The sequence below is a fragment of the Mesocricetus auratus genome, unplaced genomic scaffold, assembly GCF_017639785.1.
Source record: "Mesocricetus auratus isolate SY011 unplaced genomic scaffold, BCM_Maur_2.0 Super-Scaffold_100707, whole genome shotgun sequence".
Classification (NCBI taxonomy): domain Eukaryota; kingdom Metazoa; phylum Chordata; class Mammalia; order Rodentia; family Cricetidae; genus Mesocricetus; species Mesocricetus auratus.
In genome coordinates this window covers 8,758,453-8,782,866 of record NW_024429269.1, presented here as the reverse complement: position 1 = coordinate 8,782,866, position 24,414 = coordinate 8,758,453, and the positions used below count along the sequence as shown (strand labels likewise).

At 46.0% G+C, this 24,414-nt stretch overlaps 1 protein-coding gene across 4 annotated transcripts in view; it reads right to left on the bottom strand.

Moving 5' to 3' along the window:
* Positions 1-24,414, bottom strand: part of Atp8a2 (ATPase phospholipid transporting 8A2) — a 547,410-nt gene that overhangs the window by 51,212 nt on the left and 471,784 nt on the right. For all 4 annotated transcript variants that reach the window (XM_040740602.1, XM_040740601.1, XM_040740603.1 and 1 more), the window contains one exon: positions 5,981-6,069. In XM_040740602.1, the coding sequence (XP_040596536.1) occupies positions 5,981-6,069 (89 nt within the window). The remainder of the gene's footprint in view (positions 1-5,980; positions 6,070-24,414) is intronic.

Below are 24,414 nucleotides of genomic sequence, written 5' to 3'. Positions count from 1 at the left end.
GAATTGAGTCCTGGCACAGTACATGCAAGGCAAATGCTCTGCCGCTGAGCTGCCCTTCCACTTCCCCAGCTTAATAATTAACTCTCTCTCTCTCTCCATTCTATTTCCTTATTAAATAAATCTTACGTCTGTGCTTTAATTTTGCAAAATTTGAAATTAAGCAAAAACTACACAAAACTAAAACTGATAATCTGGTCAGAAATGTATAGGTAAAGAAAAGGCGTGTAAGAAGAAATAGTCTGGGAATGTAACTCAGTCGTAGGGCACTTATCACTCTGCACAAGGCCTGAGGCTCAATTCCTAGCACCACTGCCACCACCACCACCAGCACCAGCACCACCATCACCACCATCACAACCACTACTATCACCACCATCACCACCATCACAACCACTACCATCACCACCACCACCACCATCACAATCACCATCACCACCACCATCACAACCACCATCACCACCATCACCACCACTACCACCATCACAACCACCATCACCACCATCACCACCATCACCACCATCACAATCACCATCACCACCACCATCACAACCACCATCACCACCATCACCACCACTACCACCATCACAACCACCATCACCACCATCACCACCATCACCACCATCACAATCACCATCACCACCACCATCACAACCACCATCACCACCATCACCACCACCACCACCATCACAACCACCATCACCACCATCACCACCACCACCAGTACCACTAACAACAACAAAAAGGAAAAGAAAAAAAAGTAGGCTAGATAGAGGAAGCAAACACTGCAGAAAGAAGTTCATGGCAATCCTAAGTGAGCAGCGCTGCCAGTCTTCCTAAGGAGCAGCTTGCCACAGTTTCTGGCTGATGAACTCTGTTTAAGGAGCTTGTCTGGCACCAAGATGCAGATAGGATAGTAACCAGAGCTGAGTGTGACTGCTCAGAAGTGAAAATGGTGACTCGGAACATTTTGGAGATGGGGTTTGCTCCTCCCTGCAGCCCTCTGCATGTAAGGACAGTGGACCCGGGTCACCCGCACATCATGCTAATCTGTAATGGAGTACTAGCAGGAAGACATGGGAGAGGCGCCTGCCATCCTTCCCCACAGAGTAAACAAGTCAAAACCACACAAGCTTTAACACATAATACCTTAACTACTTCAAACGGAGTTCTGAAGCTCAGTGTTGATAAAATACCAAGTTCAAAGTGGGGACCATGGGATTTTAAGTTAAACAATAAAAGAGAAAATGGCCAATATTTTGCAGGAGAGATAAAGGACATTAAAACGTATGCTGTCCAATATTGCTGAATGTTCCTGGTCCCATACAATCTTATGGGCTGTGTTGATAATAAACTAAGTGGCATGCTCCACCCTGCTCAAAGTCTTTACACTGGGGTGGGCATGCTTCCCCCATTGCCCTCCTTTCTGCACAGGACAGTTAAACTCTATGCTAGCCCTAATGATGCCTTCTGGGCCAGGAGAGGCAAAGTAGCTTGGGTTTGAGATAGGAGGAATAGGCATGGAGTGGGAGCAGGATAATGGACCCTGAAGCCTAGGCCAAAAATAAAGAATGTGACATCCAGCATGCAGATCCTTGCCTTGGGAGGGCAATGGCTTGCTCACTTCCATAAACCCATAAACTGTTTTCTCTGAGGATGCTGTGCCATGCCGGCTTCTGTGAGCTAGGCTTGGAACTCAGCCACTGCTGAGAGCGAGTCCTGGGTTGTAAGCCTAGGGAGGCAAGTAGCACTTGAGTGCAAGGATGCCAGAAATGTAAAGCCACTTCCTCAAGTACTATGACCTTCTAAGGGCCGAAGTAGGTATAAAAGTGATCTGAAGTCTCCCTGTAACACATGCATGCAGTGATTTCACACTGACCGGTTATCAAGGCAAAGCTACAAGCATTTGCCCTTGATGTGGTGTCCTGCCTCACTGGGAGCTGGGGTTTGGGTCATAGTTCTGAAGTCAGATTTTCTGTGTCTTTTCCCCAGTGGTCCAGGTTCCTTCATCTCATCTCATCTAAGACACCAGATGACTACAGAAGGGATAGAATGGAGATATCTGGCGGTTGACAGATGAGTCACTGTGAGCTTTCTGATCCAGGAAGAGGCATCTCTAGTTTTTAATGGACTTTTTAAAAATTAGCTTTCGTTGTACAAAAGAGTGGGCTTCACTGCGAGATTTTCACACATCCATATGAATGTACACTTATATTTATGTGTGTATATTTGACGTATATGATTATTTTCAGCTCATCTACTGCTTTCTCTAGTCCATCTCCCCTTGGTCTTGGTCCTTTTCTGCTTTCACGTCCCCTTAGGTACTTTAAAAAAAACAGGTCAGGTTGGTATCTTTAACTTTTCATATCTTTGTTTCTAAAACTTACTATCTGAGTTCCCTCTTTTGCATGCAAGAACAGCAAATCAACTGGAAACATCAAATTCCAACTGTGGATGAAAATGTACTTCAAGAGAAATTGGTTTGGTTAGGATGTTAAAAAAAAAAACCAATCAAGGCTCATTTGTACACAGAAATTGCTTTTATTGCCATTTAACTACCTATGTGGAATTATAAGGAAATGAAGTCATTCTGGAACTGGGGAATGTATTGTATGATGCCTAGTAAAAAAGACAGGAGAATAGTTTGATAAAATAAAGCATGTTCCTCCATGGCCTTGAGCTTTATGCCATTTATAGAGAAGTACAGTAACCAATTTCTCCCGGGTGCAGAGCCATACCCTGGCAGCTTGTGTAAGCATGCTGTCACAGGTGAGCATTTTGGGAGCACGCAGGCTAACGGATATTAAAACAGTTCTGGACAATTTGCGCTCCACAAGTCTAACAAGACTCCTCATTAGCCAGGGGTCACATATAGTCAATTATGCTAATAAACGATAGGACCATTTGAGCCCTCATAAAGCGTTTGAGAAGTAATAGGGCAGGCTTTTTATGGTGTTCCAAATCTGACTTAGGATAGTCTAAAAATGGGTCTTCGTCCAGAAAGCTGACAAAGTTGGTGAGAAAGTGAATTACCTCATTTCATTTCTCTCTTTGTAATCTTAGCAGCCCAGGTCCTGGAATGGGAGTGCAGGGCTGGCCAAGGGAAGTAAGAGGTGCCTAGAAACAAGTCACCCACTGTCTTAGGCACTCATAGATGTCCCCTCGAAAAGTCAGGCCTGCTCTGTGATGAAGATTTGAAGACATGCCAACCAGTCCTGGGGTGGCAGTGCCTGTAGTACCAGCAGCATTCATAAAACATAGGCAGGAGAATCTTGACAACAATGCTAGCCTGGGCTACGCAGAAAGAACTTATCTCAAAAAATCCCAACCCAAATCAAAACAAAACAAAAACCAAACCAAACCAAAAAAAAAAACCCAAAAACCAAAAATGAAGGTCTGGGAGTGTAGCTCAGTGGGAGAAGATTTACTAGTACAGGACTGGGGGGATCAAATGATGGGTGGATGGAGACATAGTGGTTCTCAACCTTCCTAATACTGCGACCCTTTAATACAGTTTCTCATGTTGTGCTGACCCCCAGCCATAAGATTATTTTGTTTGCTACTTCATAACTGTAATTTGCCCGTTACGAATCGTAATGTAAATATATAATATGTGATCTCGAAAGGGGTTGCGACCCACAGACTGAGGATCACTGATGTAGGGCGTGGTGGGGTATGGGGGTTTCTAAAACTTTGTATAACTTCAGTTCGGACACGAAGATCACAGGTGAGTTTTGTGGCTTTGCCAGGGGCAATCATCTACCACACGTTTTCTTTCCTTGGGAGGAGCCACCAGATCTACTTGCCTTGGCAAATGTTTCCAGCTCGGAGTATGATATCACATAGGATATGGACCCCATGCTCCATGGGACAATGCCCACACACATTCATAAAACTCTTGGTCTTCGGGATGGGGACGGCACAAGGTTAGACAGCAAACAGACACTGCAAATGGGCATACACTGTGGGCACTTTCAAATGTCAACTAATTTAACACACAGCTCCTCTCAATAATGCAAGAGCAAAATGCTTTCAGAAAGTGGTTATGCAAATCGGTAAGGCTCCTTCTGGCTCTGTCAGATGATAGAATGCCACTCCTAGGAGAAGCTGCGCTTGCCATCCTTGACAGGCAGCAGGCAGCAGCTGCCAGGGGCTCAACAATACAACAGGCAAGGGTAGCCTTCCCCACTGGCTCCTCAGACCTCTCTGTGGGGCTCTGGTTCCGGTTGGAACCCAGCTGGCAGACTCCCTGGAGAGAAAGTGACTTTTACTCTTTCCATATGCTGAAACTGGAAGCAGTACAATCTGATTTATCATCGTTAAAATATAAATGGTGCTAATTTTATAGCCTACGTCCTACAAATGGGACTGAGACAAGTCTTGCTGGAGGGAGATCATTTGCTTCATGGTGACAGAGGACTTGTACTTGAAATGCATTGGAGGAGGTTCTGTAGATACAGGAGGAGGCAGATCCTTAGCAATCCATAAACATCTCTTCGAAATGAAACAAAGATACTTTTGCTAAAGACCCACTTGGCAGAAGGAATGAACCTCCATAAAAATCTGTTTTCATGACATTAATTTAAGATAGCTGAATTAAGATAGTTGGACATGAATTTGTGAGCCTGTAACTACTTCCCATCAGATAGCCAAGCCAAGAAGAAGCTCGCCCCTAAAACTAACTTTTTTGCAGAGCTGTACAAATTCAGCTAGGGAATAAACATGTTGTGCCAAAATTGGGCCTACTGGCTCAAGGAACAAGTAACAGAATGACTATTTCCTCACAGTGCATCTGTTAGGTTAAAGAAATACCTTTCCCGGCTATAACAATCCCAAAGGACCCAATTACTCCATTTACAGAACATAGTTATAACAAATGAAACAGAAGCAGTTGGCTAGTGAAAGCATTTAAGAAGTTGAAATTATTTGGTTTTTAGTAGTAGTCAAAAAACTTAGCAGAAGAAAAACATAAACAAAATATTCATTCTATGAAAATTATCGCCTCTCCTCTCTCTGCATCAGCATAATCAGTTGTCAAGATAATGTCCAAAAGAAGACTTTTTCAAAAGATACCCCCATCGGGCAAGAATAATTCCTGCCAAGTGTGGGAGGAATGACGAGGTAAAAATGAGACCCCATGTCTTTTCCTGGAAGGCTTGGGTTAAAAGTCTCATTTTGCTACCTCAGGGCCCTGAAATAATTGTGGTTTACCCAAGCTAAAGTCTCAATTTTCAGGGAACTTCGCCATATTTCTAAGAGGAACTGGGCCCATTCAAACCTAAACCAATACCATGGGCATTATAGGCTCTCTCAGCTACCCCTGAACGGAATTAAAGGTTATACTCTCTTGGGACATCAGTGCTTCTTTTATACTCTAGGAATGATAACATTTCAAACATAGGAGCAGGAAGCAAGTTTGAATCAATTTCCATGTAATCTGCATTATAATTTTATATTTGTGATGTGATTTTCTTAGAGTTGTAAATCCGCTCTTGAGAAGAATTTGATTGGCAGGGTTCCTGCTGTGAGTTGGCTAGAAGGATGAGGCTTCGTTCACTTTTGTCATGGAAGTGACTTACATGCATATGATTTTCTACTGCACACGGGGCTGTGAGCCAGGCACCATTTGTGGTTGCTTGGCATCAGCTTTAAGATGTGAAATGAGTGTCTGGTCGTGTTTCCAAAGCATGATGAAGTGCGTGTGTGTTTGGAAACAGCCTTGCAGTTGCACACAAGGCAACGCCCCTATTGACTGCCAGGTGATCTCTGCTTGGTACTCCTTTTTCCGCTGCGTTTTCCAATCAAAACGAAGCACAAGCTTAAATGTAAAACAAACAAAAAACCCAAAACAACAACAACAAAAACCCTTTCTTTGGCAAGTGTCAGGAGTCCTGTTTCTTCTTACTCCCCTCGCCCCCACGTGAGGGGTAGCAGCAAGAACAGAGGTGTGAGGCCCGAAGGAAGGACTTGACTATTTACTTACGCTCTCCACACCACATCTTCAATCAAACACGCAGTTGGAACCAGGAACAATCCCAACCAGAAGTATGCAGAGCTCAGGACCATAGTTGCCTGCAAGAAACACAAGTCACAGCCTATTATAGGTTCTCCTTCAAACAGTGGGGTGTGACTTAATAAGTGTACAACAGCCGGCAACATGGAAACAACGGAAAGTATTAAATCCAAGGATAGGCCGGGGACAGATGGACTGACTCCTTGTCTGGTCTCCGGTGGCTCTCACCTCCATTCTTTCGATTTGAATTGTGCTGTTGTCCTGCCCTGGACTGTCAAGCTCCCTCCTGAACAAAATCCACCGCCCTCCCCAGAGAGAAATGATAGAGCCATCCTTCTTGAGGAATAAACTGCTTCCTGGGGCTCCCTTTATTTGTTGTGCAATGGTCCACTTTCCCATGGCTGACCAGCATAAAGGTATTTGCTTCCCCCCATTTGGAAGTGGAAGATGTCCATGTTAGAGATCTGGGGTTCAGGGAGTTGAAAATGTGGGGTCTGTTATAGGTAAGCATGGCAGTTATGGGAGAGCATCTTTGTTAGGTTTTATTTGTAGTTTTTAACCATTTTTCTGCCTTTTATTTTATTTTTTTGAGATGGGTTTCAGGCAGGGGACCACATGCTGGACTTAAGAAGACAAACAATCAGAGTGAGCCGGTGATGGTGGCAAGAGCATCAGTCAAGGGCCAGCCTGGTCATGTGAGATGCTGTGTCAGCATCCCCTCCCCCAACTAACAACAGCATCAGAAGCACAACAAACCAACCCCAAACACCACACACCAAAGACAGCTAGAGTGGGATAGAGGGAGACGACGGAAAGGGGACAGATGGCACAGAGCACCGCTTTTGGTGGACTTCCTTGCTCCCAGCAGGCTAAGCCCAGGACAGTTTGGGTTGGCAACACAGAGGCTGGGAGGCAGAGAGCCACAACTAACTGTGGTAAGGGAGACACTTGGAACACAAGCAGCGGCAGGAACAGCTTGCTCTGAACAGAAATGGGCACTGTAGCGTCCTGGCTCCTCACAGTTTGGTTTTGAGTAAACAAGAGTCAGGAGCATGAAGCCGGCTGATGACTGGCAAGGCAGTTTCCCAGGGCAGCTGTGGGGCTAAGGCTGCAGAGTTAAAGTATGGCTGGGTCCTGCTGCTCCCTAGGTTTTCTTTCCATTTCATTGACATATTTTGCTGGAACTTAGTGCACAGTGGTGAAGTTCACAGAGGTGAGGGTCGCCGAGGTGAGGTTGGAAGGGGGAAAAGAGCAGAGGGACCTAGACTGTCATCTCACCGCCTCACAGAGACTGCAGGGGTGGAAGACCAGGGGGATCCTAGAGCAACCCTGGTCCCAGCCTGACATCTGAGCATCAACTCAGGCCACTTTGCTGCAGGGTCTCTGTGATAGCATCCCTAGTCAGGAGCACCTACACAGCCCCTCTGGACAAACAGCCTTTTGCCTCTGAGTTCCACCTTATGGCCCTGCTTGTGGCTCTTGGCATCCATGACAATTGTCCTGACACACTGAAGTTTGAGGCAGAGGAAACAAAAGCACAGCTTGGCCCCTGCCTTTTCCCAAAATTGAAAGCATCCATTTGTTGAAAGAGACATTTAAAAGCATTCAAATACGCGAGTATATTTTCCTACCAATTACCTTCTGAGAATTCATCCCAAGAAGGAAAAGCATGAAGACGCAAGACAAGCATATTCTTGAGAGCACTCTATAGCATAGAAATGAGAAGGGCTATAATGGCTTCCGGAATGGATTCTAGTCTGCAGTGAAATAAACATTACACTTACTGTATGGACACAGAGATGTCACCTAATTGCTAATTAACCAGCTGGGTTCCAAGACCCCTCCAAGGGATCCTGTCATGGGGTCTGTGGAGAAGGCAGTAACAATGGTCCAAGCCTCAAACTAAACCTGAAGAGTTCTTTCCAGACACACTGAGGAAACCCAGGGAACATCACCCCCAAATCCTGCATTGGGGAGCACTGAGTAATTTTAGTCATGCATATAAGGGTCAGAAAGTATTGGTGGGCTTTTCTCTGTCGTTCCTGCTTGTACCTGGAGAACATACCCAGCAACTACGATCCCGATGGCCTTCAGTCTTCTTACTGGAATGCCATCAATGAGAAGGATTAAATTTCTCTCATGGAGGAAGAAACCCCAGGTCAAACAAGACACCAGGATTAAACGGAATACCAGGAAACCTTGGCCCTTCAGACTCATTCTCAGCCTTGAAGATCATTTTCTCTTTCTTGACAACTGCCTGCATTCCCATCTTCTCTCTTCCTTGTAGAGTTTCTAGGTCTTAGAGAGGAGCTGGGAACTCTCTTTCTTGTGGTGCCCAGTGTGGGAAAAAACATACACACATTTCCCCAGCTACTGTCTGCCCAATCCCAGTTGATTTCAGTAAATTTGAAGTATCACTGGTTGAAGGGAAAAGAGGAAGGATATTTCCCCCAATCATATACCTGCAAGTCCTTGCATCTTTGGCCATTAGGCATCATACACACTGCTAGTCTCCATCAAGACACAGTCGTGTTTTCGTTCTGTTGTGTTATACTGTCACCTTTAATAAACTTTGCAGACCAGGTGTGGTGGTGCACATCTTTAATCCAAGGAGCAGAGGTGACTGATCTCTGTGAGTTCAAGGCCAGCCAGGTCTACAGTGAGTTCTGGACTAGGAAGGGCTACATAGTAAGACCATGCCTCAGAGAGAAAATAAAATCAACGAACTAACCAAACAAAAACTTTCCAGAATGCAAAATCAGTGGAGAGGCTCGCATACTAGAGACCTGGACAGGATCTACCCTGTCACACATGCAAGCTGCTTACATGATTGGGAAAAAGATGGAATTTCACATCAAACACATGTCTGGGTGGCAGCAATAATGAGTTGTATTCTCATATCTCTTTGTCTATCTCTACTTCCATTTTTCTATAGAAAACATGTGTTATTTAAATGACAACAAGGTCAACTTCCACCCTCTACCCAGGCAACTTAGGCAGGGGCTGAACTGGCTTCTCTGACTGTCTTCAAAACCTAAGGCTTTACTGCTACTATGAAGGACCAGGCTGGTGCTTGATTCCTGGTGAGATAGGATCAGGCTCTACTTTGGAGGTTATAGACGGAAACATCTGCTAGGGACACTTTTTAAAAAGTCCGGTTATTCCACAACAACAATGCTGTGTCAGAAACGCAAAGAGAGCCGTGGGTGCTGAGGGAGAGGAGGAACATGGACTTGGGCTCCCTCCTTAGAACTCCAAAGCCTCCTCCCAAATGAACAACAGCTTCATGCAGATTTTTAGCACTACCTTTCCACTGTTGATCCTTAAAGCTAGGGACTATGAATATGGAGCATACATAACTGACATTAAAGGCATGTCTCAGAAAAGTTGGAAAGATGTGGTAAGTGTGGAGAATGCTACAGTTTATATGTAAGGAACAAAGACTAAGGCTTTTGTGTGCCATTGTGATGGGGGATGTCCTTTTGTATGCTGTGACTGTAAGTTTCTCTTATTGGTTGATAAATAAAGCTGTTTCCGCCAACGGCTTAATAGAGTAAAGCCAGATGGGAAATCTGAACAGGGATAGAGAGAGGTAATAGGCAGGTTGGAGGAGACACCATGTAGCCTCTGGGGAGTCAAGATGCCAGGGCATCACCATCAGTAAGCCAAGCCCATGTGGAAATGATACACAGATTATTAGAAATGGGTTGATAGTTAAGAGAAAGAGCTAGCCAGTAGGAAGCCTGAGCCATTTGCCAAACAATTGTAACAGATAATGTGCCTCAGAGTGGCTATTTCATAGCGACTTCAGGGACCCAGTGGGCAGAGAGAAACCAGTTCAGGCAGTATAGTAAGATTTCCCTTAAAGTGCAGCATTTAGTCCTCTATAGACACGTTTTAAAGAACAAAAGCACTGCAGTGTCTCCAAGCACCTGTCGCCAGAGAGGAATTACCCCAACTGAGGAGGCCCTGCCCTTGAACCAGCAACTTGCCCTAACTTCAGGGAGACAGCTCCTCCCCACTCCCTGAGTGTCCACAGAAGAGTGAAGCCCCAGAGCTTCAACACAGAGGTCTCACTGTTGGGGCTTAACTTCTACTTCCATAAGAAACTCCAGGCACCAGCTTCACATTTTACATATAAGAATTTTTGTAGAAGCTGGGAAGTAACAAAAGCAGAAACACCGAAGGGAATGATAGCTCCACCCTGCCCAGTAACACAAGTATGGTTGTGACCCATGTAACTTCTCTACCCGTCACTTACCCCATGCTTGGAAAATTATTTTCAAGCCAAAGGCTAAGAGAGCTTCAGTTTTGTTTTTGAGGTCTGCCTCTCCAACACTATATTGTCTATGAATGTTTGTGTGAAGGGTTAAGCACACTCTCTTCCCTTTCTCCTAGGAGCTGATTCTGTTGTTTGTTGAAACAGGGTGCTACTCTCAAGCCCAGGCTGGCTTGACTCAGCCTCATGCCTTGGTCTTCTGAGTGCTGGAATTAAAGGAGTCAGCTTTAGGGTGAGCTGCTTTCTGTAGGGTGGTGATAGCTCTGTCTGCCCAGGGTGGCAGTGCAGCTGTGTGGCCCTCGGGCCTGGCTGACAGGTATGCTGTACTAGGAACAGGGCCCTCCTGTGTCTGTCCTTTCCAGCCAATTTCCATCCCACAAACAATGGCTGCCCTGATTTATGTATAGCAGTCTAGCTGGTTTTAGAACATCATCTAAATGACACAATAGAGTATGGGTTTGTTTGATCCAGCTTCCTTCACTCAACATAAGGCCTTCGAGACTGAACCATGATGAATGGTGGATCTGCATCTGTCTGTCTGTCTGTCTGTCTGTCTCTCTCTCTCTCTCTGTCTGTCTGTCTCTCTCTCTCTCTCATAGTCATTGTGTGAGTCTACACATTTTGTTTACTCACTCTCCTGCTGATGGACATCTGGGTTGTTTCCATTTTGAGCCTGTTGGTAAGAATCCGGCTACCGTGCAGGTCTTTGCACAGTCTTGTTTTATGGATACATTTCCATTCCTTTCAGGGAAACACCTAGGAGTGGGAATGCTCTGCCACTCAGGAAGTCTGTGATTCACCTTACAGGAAGTCCAGGAGGCCACCAGGGGCTGTGCAGACACGGCAGTGTGTGAGCACTCCAGTTGCTCCTTATCTTTGTGGTGGCTGGCTTTTTGTCACTCCGGTGGCTCCTGGAGCAATGGCACCATTCACAGAGTGAGATTGCTCTCACTAATGGTCACCACCCCTGGGGATAAGGAAGAGGAAGCTCCAGAGAGAGGGAAGCTGGTCTTTTCTGAGCTGGTATGGTGGCTCATGCCTACTGTCAATCCCAGTACTCAGGAGGCTGAGGGGGGAGTCCTGCCTTGAGTTCTAGGGCAGCTGAGGCTACATATGGAGTTCCAGGCTGGGTCGGAGTACCCAAGATTGTGTCTCAAAAAAAAAAAAAAAAAAAACAAGAAAAGCAAGCAACACATAAATGTGGTGGGGCATCAGAAAGGCACAGGTAACACCTCCTGGATTCTTAGCACAGGAAGAAGGAACTACAGAGTGCAAACTATCCCAGAATCTTGGCTGAGGTTAATGAGCGAGTTGGGTGGAACAGGAATTCCGTAGATTTCGGAGCTGGGAGCCACCAGGCTTCTGGACAGACAGGAGCCAAGCCAAAGACAGATAGCAACCACCACTGATGGTGACAGATCTGCTCTCACCCAGAGTGCTGGCTGTTCAGGTATTGAAGACAAGCTGTGATAGGATCGATGCTAGGAAGGACCACCTCCCAATCTCTGTTTCTCTTGGTGGAATGAATAAAGACACAGCGATGGAAACCATGTAATTTACAGCATCTTAAAATGCACAAGCACCCTAAATGTGGGGTATTTTATCTCACTGAATAGCCCCTATTATTCAGTCCTTCAGACATCTTCAGTATCAACTACAGGTTTGGGAAGCAGATCGCTTCATATCACAAGGACCACTTTACCTAACACCAGGCGCTTAAGGTGACCTTTTGATAATCAGTGCCACGAGCTCAATGACTGGCCTCCTAGGCATGTGCCCTCTGTCCTCCATTATTAGAGGCATCCGTCCCTGTGGTAAGTTCAAGCTAAGCAGGACTCAGAGCCACGAATGAATGTCACCATCTGAAAGGAGCTTGAAGCTCGGGTAGCTTGTTGGCTGGCATAGGAGGTTCCGGGTGGTAACCGACAGGAGAGGCGCACACTCAGTGATGCGGAAGGTCTTAAATCTGTTTTGTCTGGGAATGTGGACAGTCTTAAATCTAGTTATCCTGGACTCTTCCTGAGACTTGGGCTTTTCTTGGTGGATGCTGAGAATCAAGATCATTTCCCTCTTTGCGTCTGGTGGTATTGCTCGGTTTGCTTCTTACTCAGTATCTCAAAGCTATACTCTATGAGTAGGATGCTCAACAGGAGGTATCCCCTGGGAGACAAGGCCACTAGGCTCTCCCTAGCAGGGAGAGGATGGTGCTGGGAGGGCAGTAGTGGGGCTTGTAGGGTGGGTCTCGGTAGCTGAGTGGTGGAGGTGCGGGGTGGGCGGGGGGGGGAGATGGGGGATTGAGGGGGTCCGGACCTCCATTATCAGCAGCCTCAGAAATGCCACTGACTGGTCGGTTAGCTTGGTGGTGGCACAGCTCCCCTCTCTCAAACCAAGACAACACAGCACCCTCTTCACAGGGCCACCGTGCCTAGCATTCACTTAGCTGAGTTTCTACTCCCATGCATTCTGTTTCTCCAGACCCGGGGAAGCCCTGGGGCTAGCCCTTCACAAATAAGCACCTACTGCTTGCTTCCTGCCATTCTGTGTGGCTCCTCCCCTCCCCAAACGTCTGCACACAGCAGCGTGCTAATCTTGAGACAGCTCTGCCTGTAAAATGACTTTTCTGGAGCAAATGAGCTCAGTGGCTGGCGCAGGTACCTGGTGTCTGAGCTCCTGCCAGCTGGCTGTCATCCACCCCTCAGCTGCCTGCCCAGAGCAGAACAATCCAGGGACCCTTCGATGAGACATTTTCTCCAGTGTTTTCTTAAGCCCTGACAACTGCAACTGAAATTTAGCAGCAGCCTGCAGCCCCCTTGGGATTCCTCCTGTGTATTTCTCTCTCTCTGTCTCTCTCCCTCCCTCCTGCCTCGTTCTAAACCAAAGTCTGCTTTTCTTTCTTTCTTTCTTTCTTTCTTTCTTTCTTTCTTTCTTTCCTTCTTTCTTTCTTCCTTTCTTCCTTCCTTTCTTTCTTTTTCTTTCTTTCTTTCTTCCTTCCTTCCTTTCTTCTCTGTCTCTTTCTCTGTCTCTCTCTCTCCCCCCACTCCCTCCCTCCTTCTTTCTTTCTTTTTAATGAAAAGTTTCCCCTGGAAGAAGACTGATGATAAAGAATGTTTGATTATGGATGAAGACTGAAAGTCCCTACCGTCCTGAGGACTAGGTTAAGAACCTAAGCCGGGATCTCCTGCTCCTTAATTTTGAGTATACTAGTTTATTTATGTATGTGGGTGTGGCATGTGTGCCACAGTGCACATCCGGAGGTCTTAGGACACCTTGTGGGGGTCATTTTTCTTCTCATATTGTGTGTGTTCTGAGGATAGCTATCAGGTTGCCAGTCTTGGTGGCAAGTGCCTTGACCCCATGAGCCACCTGTCCAGCCTCTTCCTGCTTTGCAAGTTCATTTGTTTCTGTGTTGAAAGTGTGTTTCGCAGTGACGGCCGGCCTCTGTCTTGTCAGCAGTGTTCGGGTGCTCACGGGTCACCCTCTTGTTACTCGGGGGAGACACAGATGCCGTCCTTGTGGCTTCTCCATAGACTTCAGCACACATCTGCCAGAACCTGGTGCACAGCAGACTGGTTATTTGTCACCCACAGAGCCACCGTATTGGGTGCACAGGATTCACCAGCACATCCTGTGAAGACTCTAAACTCCCAGTAGGACATCACAAAAAACACACCTGTCTATTGTCTAAAACCAATCTTCGCTTCCTCCTACTTCTCTGTTTCCATCCTGAGATCACTGGTCCTGGGTACACTTGAGAGCTGGGTCTTGGTTTCAGCCTCTATTCTTCCATCAAACCCCTCTCCTGGCTTCTTCTACACATATTACTTTTAAGTCCCCCAGAAAGAGGGGACTCCCTGCAAGGGAGACACTAATTGCCCCTGTTTCAATTGCAGCAGTGGAGTGGCTCTTCCGAGGTCACTGGGCTGAGCGGGGCCGTGAATGCAGGCATGTGGGATTCTGGAGCTGGTGCCTGTCCTCCAGTTGGCTTCAGAGCCCCGTCCTCACAGACAGCAGCTGCACTGTCTACTCCGTGCTGAGCCCGTGTGCCCCCTTACCATCTGCTGGCATTTTCACAGCTCTTATTTTAATAAACTGCCAATTTTTAAACATGCCAAACCCAGCTTCCACTTCCCGGACATCCCAGCCCGACATTACAGACACACTGAGCTGCCCTTCTCTGCGGTCCCTGGAACGTAGCCTCTTACGATGGTGGTTGTAGAGACTGGACTGTTTCTGGGGGCTGTTCTGACAGTTGCATGCACAAGTACTGAAATACCATTTTTATAAAAGGATGGTAAGTGGACAAGAAGAGCTCATCTCAGATCCACAGTCTTGACTGATCAGTGGCAATTATAGTGAAGACATTAGGATTCTGCTAAGGATCTTTCCAGAGACTAAACCAGCCACACAGACGTGGAGGTCCATCCCGGATGCCCTTGGGGACAAGGTTTTGCTCTTCTCAGTGTAGCAAGCAGTGCATCACATGCAGGGGACACACAAAGAAGAAGCTTAATATGTGGCTCCAACACACACACACACACACACACACACACACACAGATGCACACTTGTGCACACACACACACACCACTGAGAAGGGAATTTATAATCTCTCCCTATATATAAAATTTCAAATTTCTGCAAAGTAATATTGTACATTGTATTTCCACAGGCTTGTACATAGAGAATCGATGTACAAACACAGTCAACAATGGACTAAGGGAAACGTTTGTCATGAAGGGGTGAGGATGCTGGGGGTGGGGGCTGCAATATGGGCAAACGCAGCTTCCGTGTCAGCCAGCTCCAGACAGATTTGCTCCAGACAGATTTGCATAAGTGCATGAGCGTATCTGAATACACAGGAAACTTAATTCTGTGACTTCTGTCTTTTTTGTGTGGAATTTGTCACAATTTGGGTAAATTTCATTCTTGGACCTCAGTGATTGGCACAGTGGGTGCAGAGGTCCAGCATGAGAGACAGTTTGTGTTTGTTTGTGTTGTTTTGTTTTTCTGTGGCAGTTAAAGCGGGAATCCAGGTTCAGATAGAATCCAGGGTTTGGTGCTAACAAGACAAGTGCTCTACCGCTGAGCTCACCCAAAACCTTGAGATACTGAGCTCAAGAGCTGGCTCTTGGTCACAGACAACACGGTCCAGCTGAGCAGGTGCTGCTGCCAGGTCTCATGGGGACCCAAGGAGTGATGCTTGCCCTAACCTAGTCAGCGTCAGGGAGCACGGCTCTGCTAGGGCAGAGCAGAGTCATTTGAGTCTTTGGACCGGGTTCACCTTGAACAGGGAATAGGAATCGGGATGGGGGAGCATCAGCTATGAGAGCCATCCAAGTGACAGCAGGAGCTAGGCCACCAAAGAGGAGGCGTCTTAGCAGCTGGGCATGAGCTGGAGCTAGAGCTGGCAGGGGGTGTCAGAGGGGAACTCCGCAGGGGCATGGACTGGGCATAGGGAGATGGGAGCAAGGCCTGGAGGCCCAGTGACTGTGAGAGAGAAGACAGAAGGTTCTGGCTCTGGAGAGAGCCTAAAACGGCAGGAATGGGGTTCAGAGAAGATGAACACCCTAAATCTGCTGAAGGTAACTGTGAGAACGGGAAATAAGCCCCGCTGCTCCCGTGTGTAAGGAAGGGTTCTACTCCACCCCAGTGGATGTCTGAAGCTCACGCATGTGCTTGGGTTAGGGGCAGGGACCAGAAGACAAGGGCAAGAACAATGTCTTAATGACAGCAAAAGGGAGATAAAGGTGGTGGTGGTGAGCACAATGGTCAGAGCCTGGTGTGGACTGTAAAGTGGAGAGACTGACTGATGACAGTGAGGGGAGGGAAGACCGAGGGGAGTGAAAGGCTGAGGCAACACGGGCCAGAGGGTGAGGGGAGCCCAGGAATCAGAGGAAACTGGGTTATAGAGGGAGGCCTTCCTCAGGACAGGGAGGGAGCTGAGGAGGGGGAGCTTCACAGGCACCGAGGGGGTCTGAGGAGCATGCAGACATGCTGATAGGTAAATGGCCCACATAGGAAAGCCTCCAGTGAGGCTACACCAGTCAGAGAGGAGAGTGAAAAATCAGTCTGTGGAGCGAAGGCCACAAAGTAGAAGAGAGCTGGTCCAATGAGGATTCGGGAGTTAGGGCTCCTTCACCTATGGGTCTGAAGAGATAATGCTGGAATATACACCATTCATTTAAGTTGATTGAGGGTCAGTAGCAAAGGGCAGCAAAAAGTCAGAGAAGCAACTAGATCTATGGTTTGGATGCTTTCAAAGGGAAACATGATTTGATTGCCTGTAATGGGATCGTATTAGTTAAGGCAGAGTGGGCCAGCCGAGGCTTGCCAAGGAAAGAAAAACCCAGGGGTAGGGATGCATCTATATCCAACTGGGGTCTTTGGGGTGAGTTACAGACATCCTTCCTTCTAACTTGACACGTGTTGACTTCTCTGCAGTTATCAGGAAATGTGCAACCCTTCTTTGTTCCTTTGCTAAGCACTGTGGCTCAACTCAAGTTGATTCCCGGTTCGTTCTGCTACAACACGCAGAGCAGCTAGGATCTGAGGCTCCTTAGTGACCTGGTGCTGCAGCAGGTAATCCATTCCTGTTCACACCTTTGCTCGCATTACAAGGGTGACTCCCGCCAAACATATGCACATGTATGTTTAGGTGTGAAAGCTAACACCAGACAGTGATGTGAAATACTGCACATATGCAAAGGAATTAATTTATAGTTACTGCGGGATCCATAACTTTACAATTTCCTGGCTTGGGTCTATACAGTTTTTCAGACTCAACATGTTATTGGCTTTCTCTCGGAGGCAGCCCGCTGTCTCTGGGCTGCGATTCCCTGCTGTATTAGCCTGCCTGTTTCCAAGTGGAATATCGTGTTCTGAAAGTTTGCTTACTTCCTCTCATCTCTCTCAGCCCATCTGTATATTTTATGTCTAACCTCCTGGGACCTCACCTTCTCTGCCTCTGTAAATTTAATTAATGTACTTTTGACTTTCTTCACCAGGTCACTCTCGAAAATTTACATGAAACAGACCTCCTTTTTTCTCATCATGGCCTAATGGAAACACATTTGCTACGTTTCCCTCTCCAATCTATTTCAATTTATCTTTTCCATATATCTTCCCTGATTTCAAAATTCTCAGATACAATCAAACATGAATACTGTAAAGTGACCCCTCGGTGGAGAGACTGCTGTTCATGGTGTTTCCCAGTCTTAAAGCTGAATTAATATGTAAATCACACTTGCTATCACATGCTCCTCATAAACCTCTAGACCCTCCTATGTCTTTGCTCTCCCACTGAAGCATTTCTTAGACTTTTATAAAACTGTCTCCTATTTCTCCACTCATTTTGGAAACTTGATGCTTTTGGAGAATGAGAAATAAAACACAATCAGCATTTTCCTGCTGTTTTCAAAACCAGAACCAAGGAAATTATTTTGCGTTGCTTGTTTAAAAAAAAAAAAAAACAAGGGCTGGAGAGATGGCTCAGCAGTTAAGAGCACTTGACTGCTCTTCCAGAGGCCTTGAGTTCAATTCCTGGCAACCACATGGTGGCTCACAATCACCTTGAATGAGATTGGGTACCCTATGCTGGCATGAAGATAAAAAGACTGTATACATAATAAAATCTTTAAAAAATATAGCTGCATTAACAAAAACAAACAAAAACTCCCAGTGAGTTGAATGAATGAATTCTACTAGTACATTTGAGATTTCCCCCACTTCAGATTATTGTCTATTAAGTGAATTTTATATTAATTGAAAATGTAAATTAAAAATGTAGCTAGATAAAGCCCTGGGTTTGCCTATAATCAGCACCAAAGAGGTAGAGGAGCAGAAGTTCAAGGTCATTCCCCACTATATGGTGAGTTAGTGGCCGCCTGGGCTATGAGACCCATTGAGTGCAGGAGAGTACAAGGTCATGGCCACCCTCTTTTTCCTGGGCTCCTGGAAATGTCACTGTGCCACACGTGTAAAATAAATGGCCATGCTCCAGATTTTGAGTTGTGGGACATTAACTGCAAAGGTGTATTTCGGTTTCTCTCCTACTTCTATATACTTTACTACAAGAGTGCTCAGTACCAAGGATATCTAATTTTATGTTGACTTTAATCTGCTTTCCATTTAAAATGTCTTAATGATCTATTGTTAGTTAAATTGTTCTCCTTATTAGCAACTTGATTTCTCCTTAGCAGAAACTTTGCCACATTTACACTAGAAAAAGGCATATCAGCTACACTTGTGGAAAATATCCCTGACATCATGTTGACCCTGAGCAGCCCAGCTGGGCATACCCCCTCACGGCTGCTCATTCTACCAAGACTTCAGAGCACTGTAAATAAATCAGCAATGAAAGTCACTGGGGGAAAAATCGGAAGATGGTTTCTGAAATTTATTTCTTCAAGAATCTTTATTTAAATACTTGGCAAGCAATCTGGCTTTTAAAGTTACAGCACACACTGAAATGTAGTTACTACTAATATATTTGGGTAGCTATGAGAAGTATGATATCTAGGGTTCATGACTTCTGCAGCACACTGCTGGGGGGATGGATTCAGTTGTAGAACACTTGCCTAGTTTGAAAACAAGGCCTGGGATTCATCCCCCAACATGGCAATACATAGTAAGTAAAAAAATACTTTTTTAAAACTAAAAATAAATATGAAAACAGTCCAGGAATGATGGCGCACAGTACTTATGAAGTAGAAGCAAAAGGATCAGGAGTTCAAGGTCATCCTTGGCTACACAGCATATTCAAGGGCAGCCTGGGCTACATGAGACTGTCTCAGAAAAATCTGACCACATGGAGACACTTCAGTAAACATGAAGCCTCTGGCCAGCTGCCTACAGGAAACTACTTCAGTCTGCAAGTGGACCATGGATCAGAGCCGTCCAGCTCTGCTCTAACCTTCACTGTTGAAGCCTCTGCTGGTGGGGTGGACAATGCCATGAGTGGAGCCACTAGATGAAGAAACCTAGGGTATCAAGGAAGAAATGGCACACTGGGGAAGCTTGGGATTAGCCTAGGGGATAAACTTCCCCACACTCTGCAAACTCTTCCTAAGAGTCTCCATGGAAACCAGAAGATTCTCCTCTTAGGCTTTGGTACCAAGGTCCTGCTAGTTCATTCATAGATTCAGACTAAATTGGAATTTGTGTGACTGGGAACGTTTCCTCTTCTCCATTCAGCTTGTCTTGGAAGTGCTGTCTTATTAGTGCTCTTCTGCTAAAGAGCACTGGGAGACATTTGTTCTGAGCCCATGGTCTTGGGCCCACCAAGGCTTGCTTCTTCAAACTTCTCACCAGAGCTCTGGCAGGGCCTGTCTGCTTCTCAACAATGAATTACTTCCACAGATGCTACAGTCTACAGCCTCCTCAAATCCTTCCCAATAATCCCCAACATCTGTCGTATGTTCAGTGCTGGCCAACATGGGACTTGGCCAGGACCGACTGTCAGATGAGCAAGTGTGCTCACATCAGCTGGACCTGTTTCCAGCTGAATGTACTCCATTTTGGTACATGATACAGAGGAGGTACCAGCTTAGAGCTTTCCCAGTGGTGCCCAGGGTAGCTCATTGGGTGGAACTAATAACAGTTTAGGTTCTAGAACTAGGTATATGGTGACACCACATGCCCCAGCTTTCTAGGACAATGGCATCACACGTTTCTAATCTTTTGGCAGAGGATGGTACATTTGACACTGGTTTAAACTCTTTGGTGTCATGGGAATTTTCATGAGTCCTATTCCTTTGACCTCCACCAAGTCTCTCATGTGTTTTGTAGCACAGTGATTGACTTATGTGGAAGAGTAGTAGGGCTCAAGGTAGCAACGACTCTTAGTACCAGGAAACTGGATAGTGAGTTTCCTCTCTACTTCTCCCAGCCAACAACCTTCTGGGGAAGGGAGCACACTCAAAAGCTAAGATCAGTGGAGAGTTTCTCTTATTTACTTTTTCCATATGAATATGTTAATAAGGGAGATGAAATTTTGAAAACAGTATTACAGATGACACAACAAATGAGATAATATGTCCTTTAGACAGGCACTAGCAGGGCCTATTGTGACTCTATGTAGTGACTTCGATGATTAAGCAACTTAGCCCCCACGTACCCGTTTGCCCACCAGTACGCCAAGGCTATGGAATCTGACACGGTGGCTGTTAAGCAGACAATAACTTATGCAAACCGTTTTATATAGTACTCTACGCTTAACAAACAGGGGCTGGAACTTTTAGCATATTCTCATGAAATATGGCAAAACTGGGCTTCCTAGGATTTCCTTTAGGTCACTTATAGTACAACCTGATCATTCAGGGTCCCACTCCTGGGCCTCAGACACCACAGTCCATACTCTAGCTATGCTGAACCATTTGAATTTCTTGAACTCCTGGCTGTCCCTGCCCCTCCCCAACTTGTCAATGCCACCTTGTTCTCTCAGCTGACAGTACCCTACTCTGTCTTTGAGAAAATGCCTTATCAATGACTCAGCTTTGGGCAGAAGATATGCTCCTTCTTTTGAGTTTGTCTAAGGCAGTGGTTCTCAACCTGTGAATCTGAAGCCCTTTTACAAACCTCTGTCTCAAAATATATTTACATTATTATTTACATCCATAGCAAAATTACAGTTAGGAAGTAGCAAAGAAAAAAATGTTATGGTTGGGGGTCACCACATGAGGAACCATATTAAAGACTTACAGCATCAGGGAGGCTGAGAACCACTGTTTCAAGGTGATAATTCTATAGCTACCATTTGTTGAACAAAGAAAACATGCCATGGGGTAGAGAGGTGACTTAAAGGATGCAGGCACTTGTTGCTCTTGCAGAGGACCCAGGTTCAAGTTCCATCCCCCACATGTTAGCTTACAACCACCCACAACTCCAGTTCCAACACCCTTTTCTGACTTTCCTGACCATCATGTGTACATGTCGTGCACATGCGTGTATACAGTCATAACAGTTATACACATAAAATAAGAAGTAAATTTTTTTTATAAAAGAAAAGAAAATGTGTCTGACGCCATGCTAGTCCTACACCTTCCCCTCCCTTGGTGCACACAGATGACCCTGTTAGCCTCTACTGATCACTGAGGACAATTTTGTTCAGAGAGATCAAAATCATCTTCCTATGGTCGCAGGCCTGGCCAGAGCTAAGAACTACCACCACAGGGTTCAAGCCCAACAGTTTCACAGAGTCTGCTCTTACTATTGGGCCCTGCTATTTTCTAATACCTGTGAGAAATAAAAATTTCTACTTTCTAGACGATGCATCTTAAATCAGCTTAGGTCCAGCTATAGATAAACAGGAGGTTTCTGGGCCTCTGCTGGTACTTGCTACCGTAGCTACCTCCATCCAGACTAGCCAAGCCTGCCTAACAACCTGCAGATGTGACAAAGTTCATGTGCTTGAAAAGATTCAGAATAAACAGGATGTAAAACACAGAGACTGCTGGGTATAGTGGTGCACATTTTTAACCCCACCACTCGGGAAGAGGCAGGAGCACATGTATGGGTTCAAGGCCAGTCTGATTTACATAGTCAGACCTGCCTCAAAAACAACAACTCCATAAACAAAAAAAGCAAATAACACCATCACAAAATCTATAGAGATAAACATATGCTTAGTCTTTGATGACAAAGCAGCCAATGATCTGTAAGAATGTAACCCCCGCCCCATGCGTACTCAGCCAATGAGCAATAGGAGGAAGGGACCTGCATTCAGGATTATAAAAACTGTCCTCTGCACTTGATTGGCTTGCCAACCCTTTCTCTGGGCTGGAACTCAGCATTGCAAGATCTCTTTTAAGCTCTGAGTCTCCAGTGCTCATTGTCACAAAATGGGGTACTCTTGTTCCTCACAATATTTCATGTCGTGTTTAATAGCTGAGTCATATCTTCCATGTTACAGCCTCCTAAAGGGAGACACATACATTCTCAGGATCACTGGGTCCTTAGAAGCTAGCACTTGTTAATGGCAGTATTCCAGGCAATGGTGGGGAGTGTCAACTAGGGAGGCTATTCATATGTATAGAATTTCCATGGGGTCTCCTTCTCTGGGGTCTAAACATTTAGGAAAGTAGTTAGGGCTACCACTTGAGCAGCAACTGACTACTAAGTACTTTTGTTGGGATTCTCAGTGTGGCATCAGAGGAAGTGTCCTCTTCTGGCTTCCAGCAGGTCAGGGTCAGGCTCAATGTCTGCTCATGACCAGTTTGAGCTGATGAGCCAGAAACCTGTGATGGGCTGAGAGTGTGCTCCCAATTAGCCAGATTCCTCAGCCTCTGCAGAAACAGCTACGATGCTGGCAATTAGTTCCCCTGGAGATCTGATTCTGGATTCCTTCTTCAGAGCAGGAGTCAGAGGATGCAGTGACAAACTTGCTAATGCAGGAGTTCTCGTCACAGAAGCTGCCTGGTGGATACACCAGGTGTGTAGCGATAACTCTACTGACTGTGGTCTGTGTGTGTGTGATTGCCTTAAACTGAGCTTGTGGGTGCCTTGAAACCAAGTCACTCATCTGAGTCAGGCACACAGTGTGAATTTTTAAAAATCAGTATTTTTAGCAGTAAACCTTAAGATATCAGTACAATTTCTTCAGTTCTGATCTTTATTTTGCAGCTGAAGGGCCCAGACACCAGACACAGAGAGTTTCCATGACACATAAAAGGCCAGACAGACAGAGTGGTCCATCTTTGAACACTGCTACTCTACCTCTTGGCAACCTGATTACAACAAAGATCACAGTGAGAAGAATCCAGGAACGTGACTACCAACCCAGTCAGAAAAGTGGCTACCAAGCTGGCTGGCTAGCAACCAGGAACAAGTTAAAGCCGACCCTGTGCAGAAGTGTGAGGAGGAGACCATGCAATGCTCCCAACCGGACACAGAGACTTGGGAGCCCAAAGAAGAAGGAAAGTGAACGGGGACATTAACTACGACTCCATTCAGGTCTAAACGCATGGCTGAATTCCCCAGCAGGCTTTGTGCAAAGAAAACTCCCAACGCAAATCCCATATGCATACCTAATTAAATAATCCAGGTTTTGTTTGCTTGGCTTCTCCACAGCATCCAGACAGTTCCTCTATGCGCTTACCTTGCGCATAGTTTTAATTAAGCCTCCCAAGGCTCACAAGCATATTAAAATTAGTGGAAAGAAAACCTGTAGCCTTTGATGCCAAGGACCACAAGGTGCGAGTATCCTGGCTTGATCTCTCCCTTGAGCAGCCCCAGCTGATGTGCAGAGGCAACCTGAAGGGAAACTTTTCTGTTTATTTTCCTTTGCAAGGAGGGGACAGAGATATCCTGGTGATGAAAAGGGTTCTTTCTTGTGGGAAGCTGTGACAAGACAGGCACAGGGCCTCCCTCTGCAGAAGAGTCTCTGGTGTTCTGTCTCAGGCTGGTTGGACCATTTCACTCCAGCACTAGGCTTTCCTGCCTTAGGGGCAGTCACGACAGGCCCTGGGCCTGCAGGTGCATTTATTACAGTTCCCCGCTCTCAACTCTCTAGCTTTGAGGCCACTCTGGATTTCTTACCAAGTATCTCTTCCTTTGGGGGTTGGCCATGAACTTCAAGATTCTTTTCTGATTTTAAGCCTTTTCGGTTTGACTTCAGTTAGGTTCAGATATTGTGAAAAATCTTGGTCAGTTTTCTTCCCCAGATCCTGGTGTATGAAGAGCACTGCTGGCTGAGCTGCCTAGTTACCCAGCATGCTTCCCAAATAAGGTTTTATACCCAGCTGTGGAAAAGTGGGGACAACACTAAGAGCAGTCTGTGTACGTGTGTGCGTGCGTGCGTGCGTGCGTGCGTGCGTGCGTGCGTGTGTGTGTGTGTGTGTGTGTGTGTGTGTGTGTGTGTGTGTGACATACTTGCTTCTCTGGCAGGTTATATTTTAGTTCAAAAGAGGTGTAAGGACTCAGGCATTATGCTGGCCTGCCCCTGTTACCTGGCAGAATGCACTCAGGCAGTACCCTGGTCAGCCCAGGATTCCATGAGTGCTAGGCTGCAGGCAGGTGCAAAGGATACCTTTAAAAGACAGGCCCCGCCCACTTATGCTCTTTTTCTGGCTCCTGTCTCTCTTCATTCTCGTCTCTTTCTGCTCTTTTTCAGCTCTCTTCCCATTCTCTCT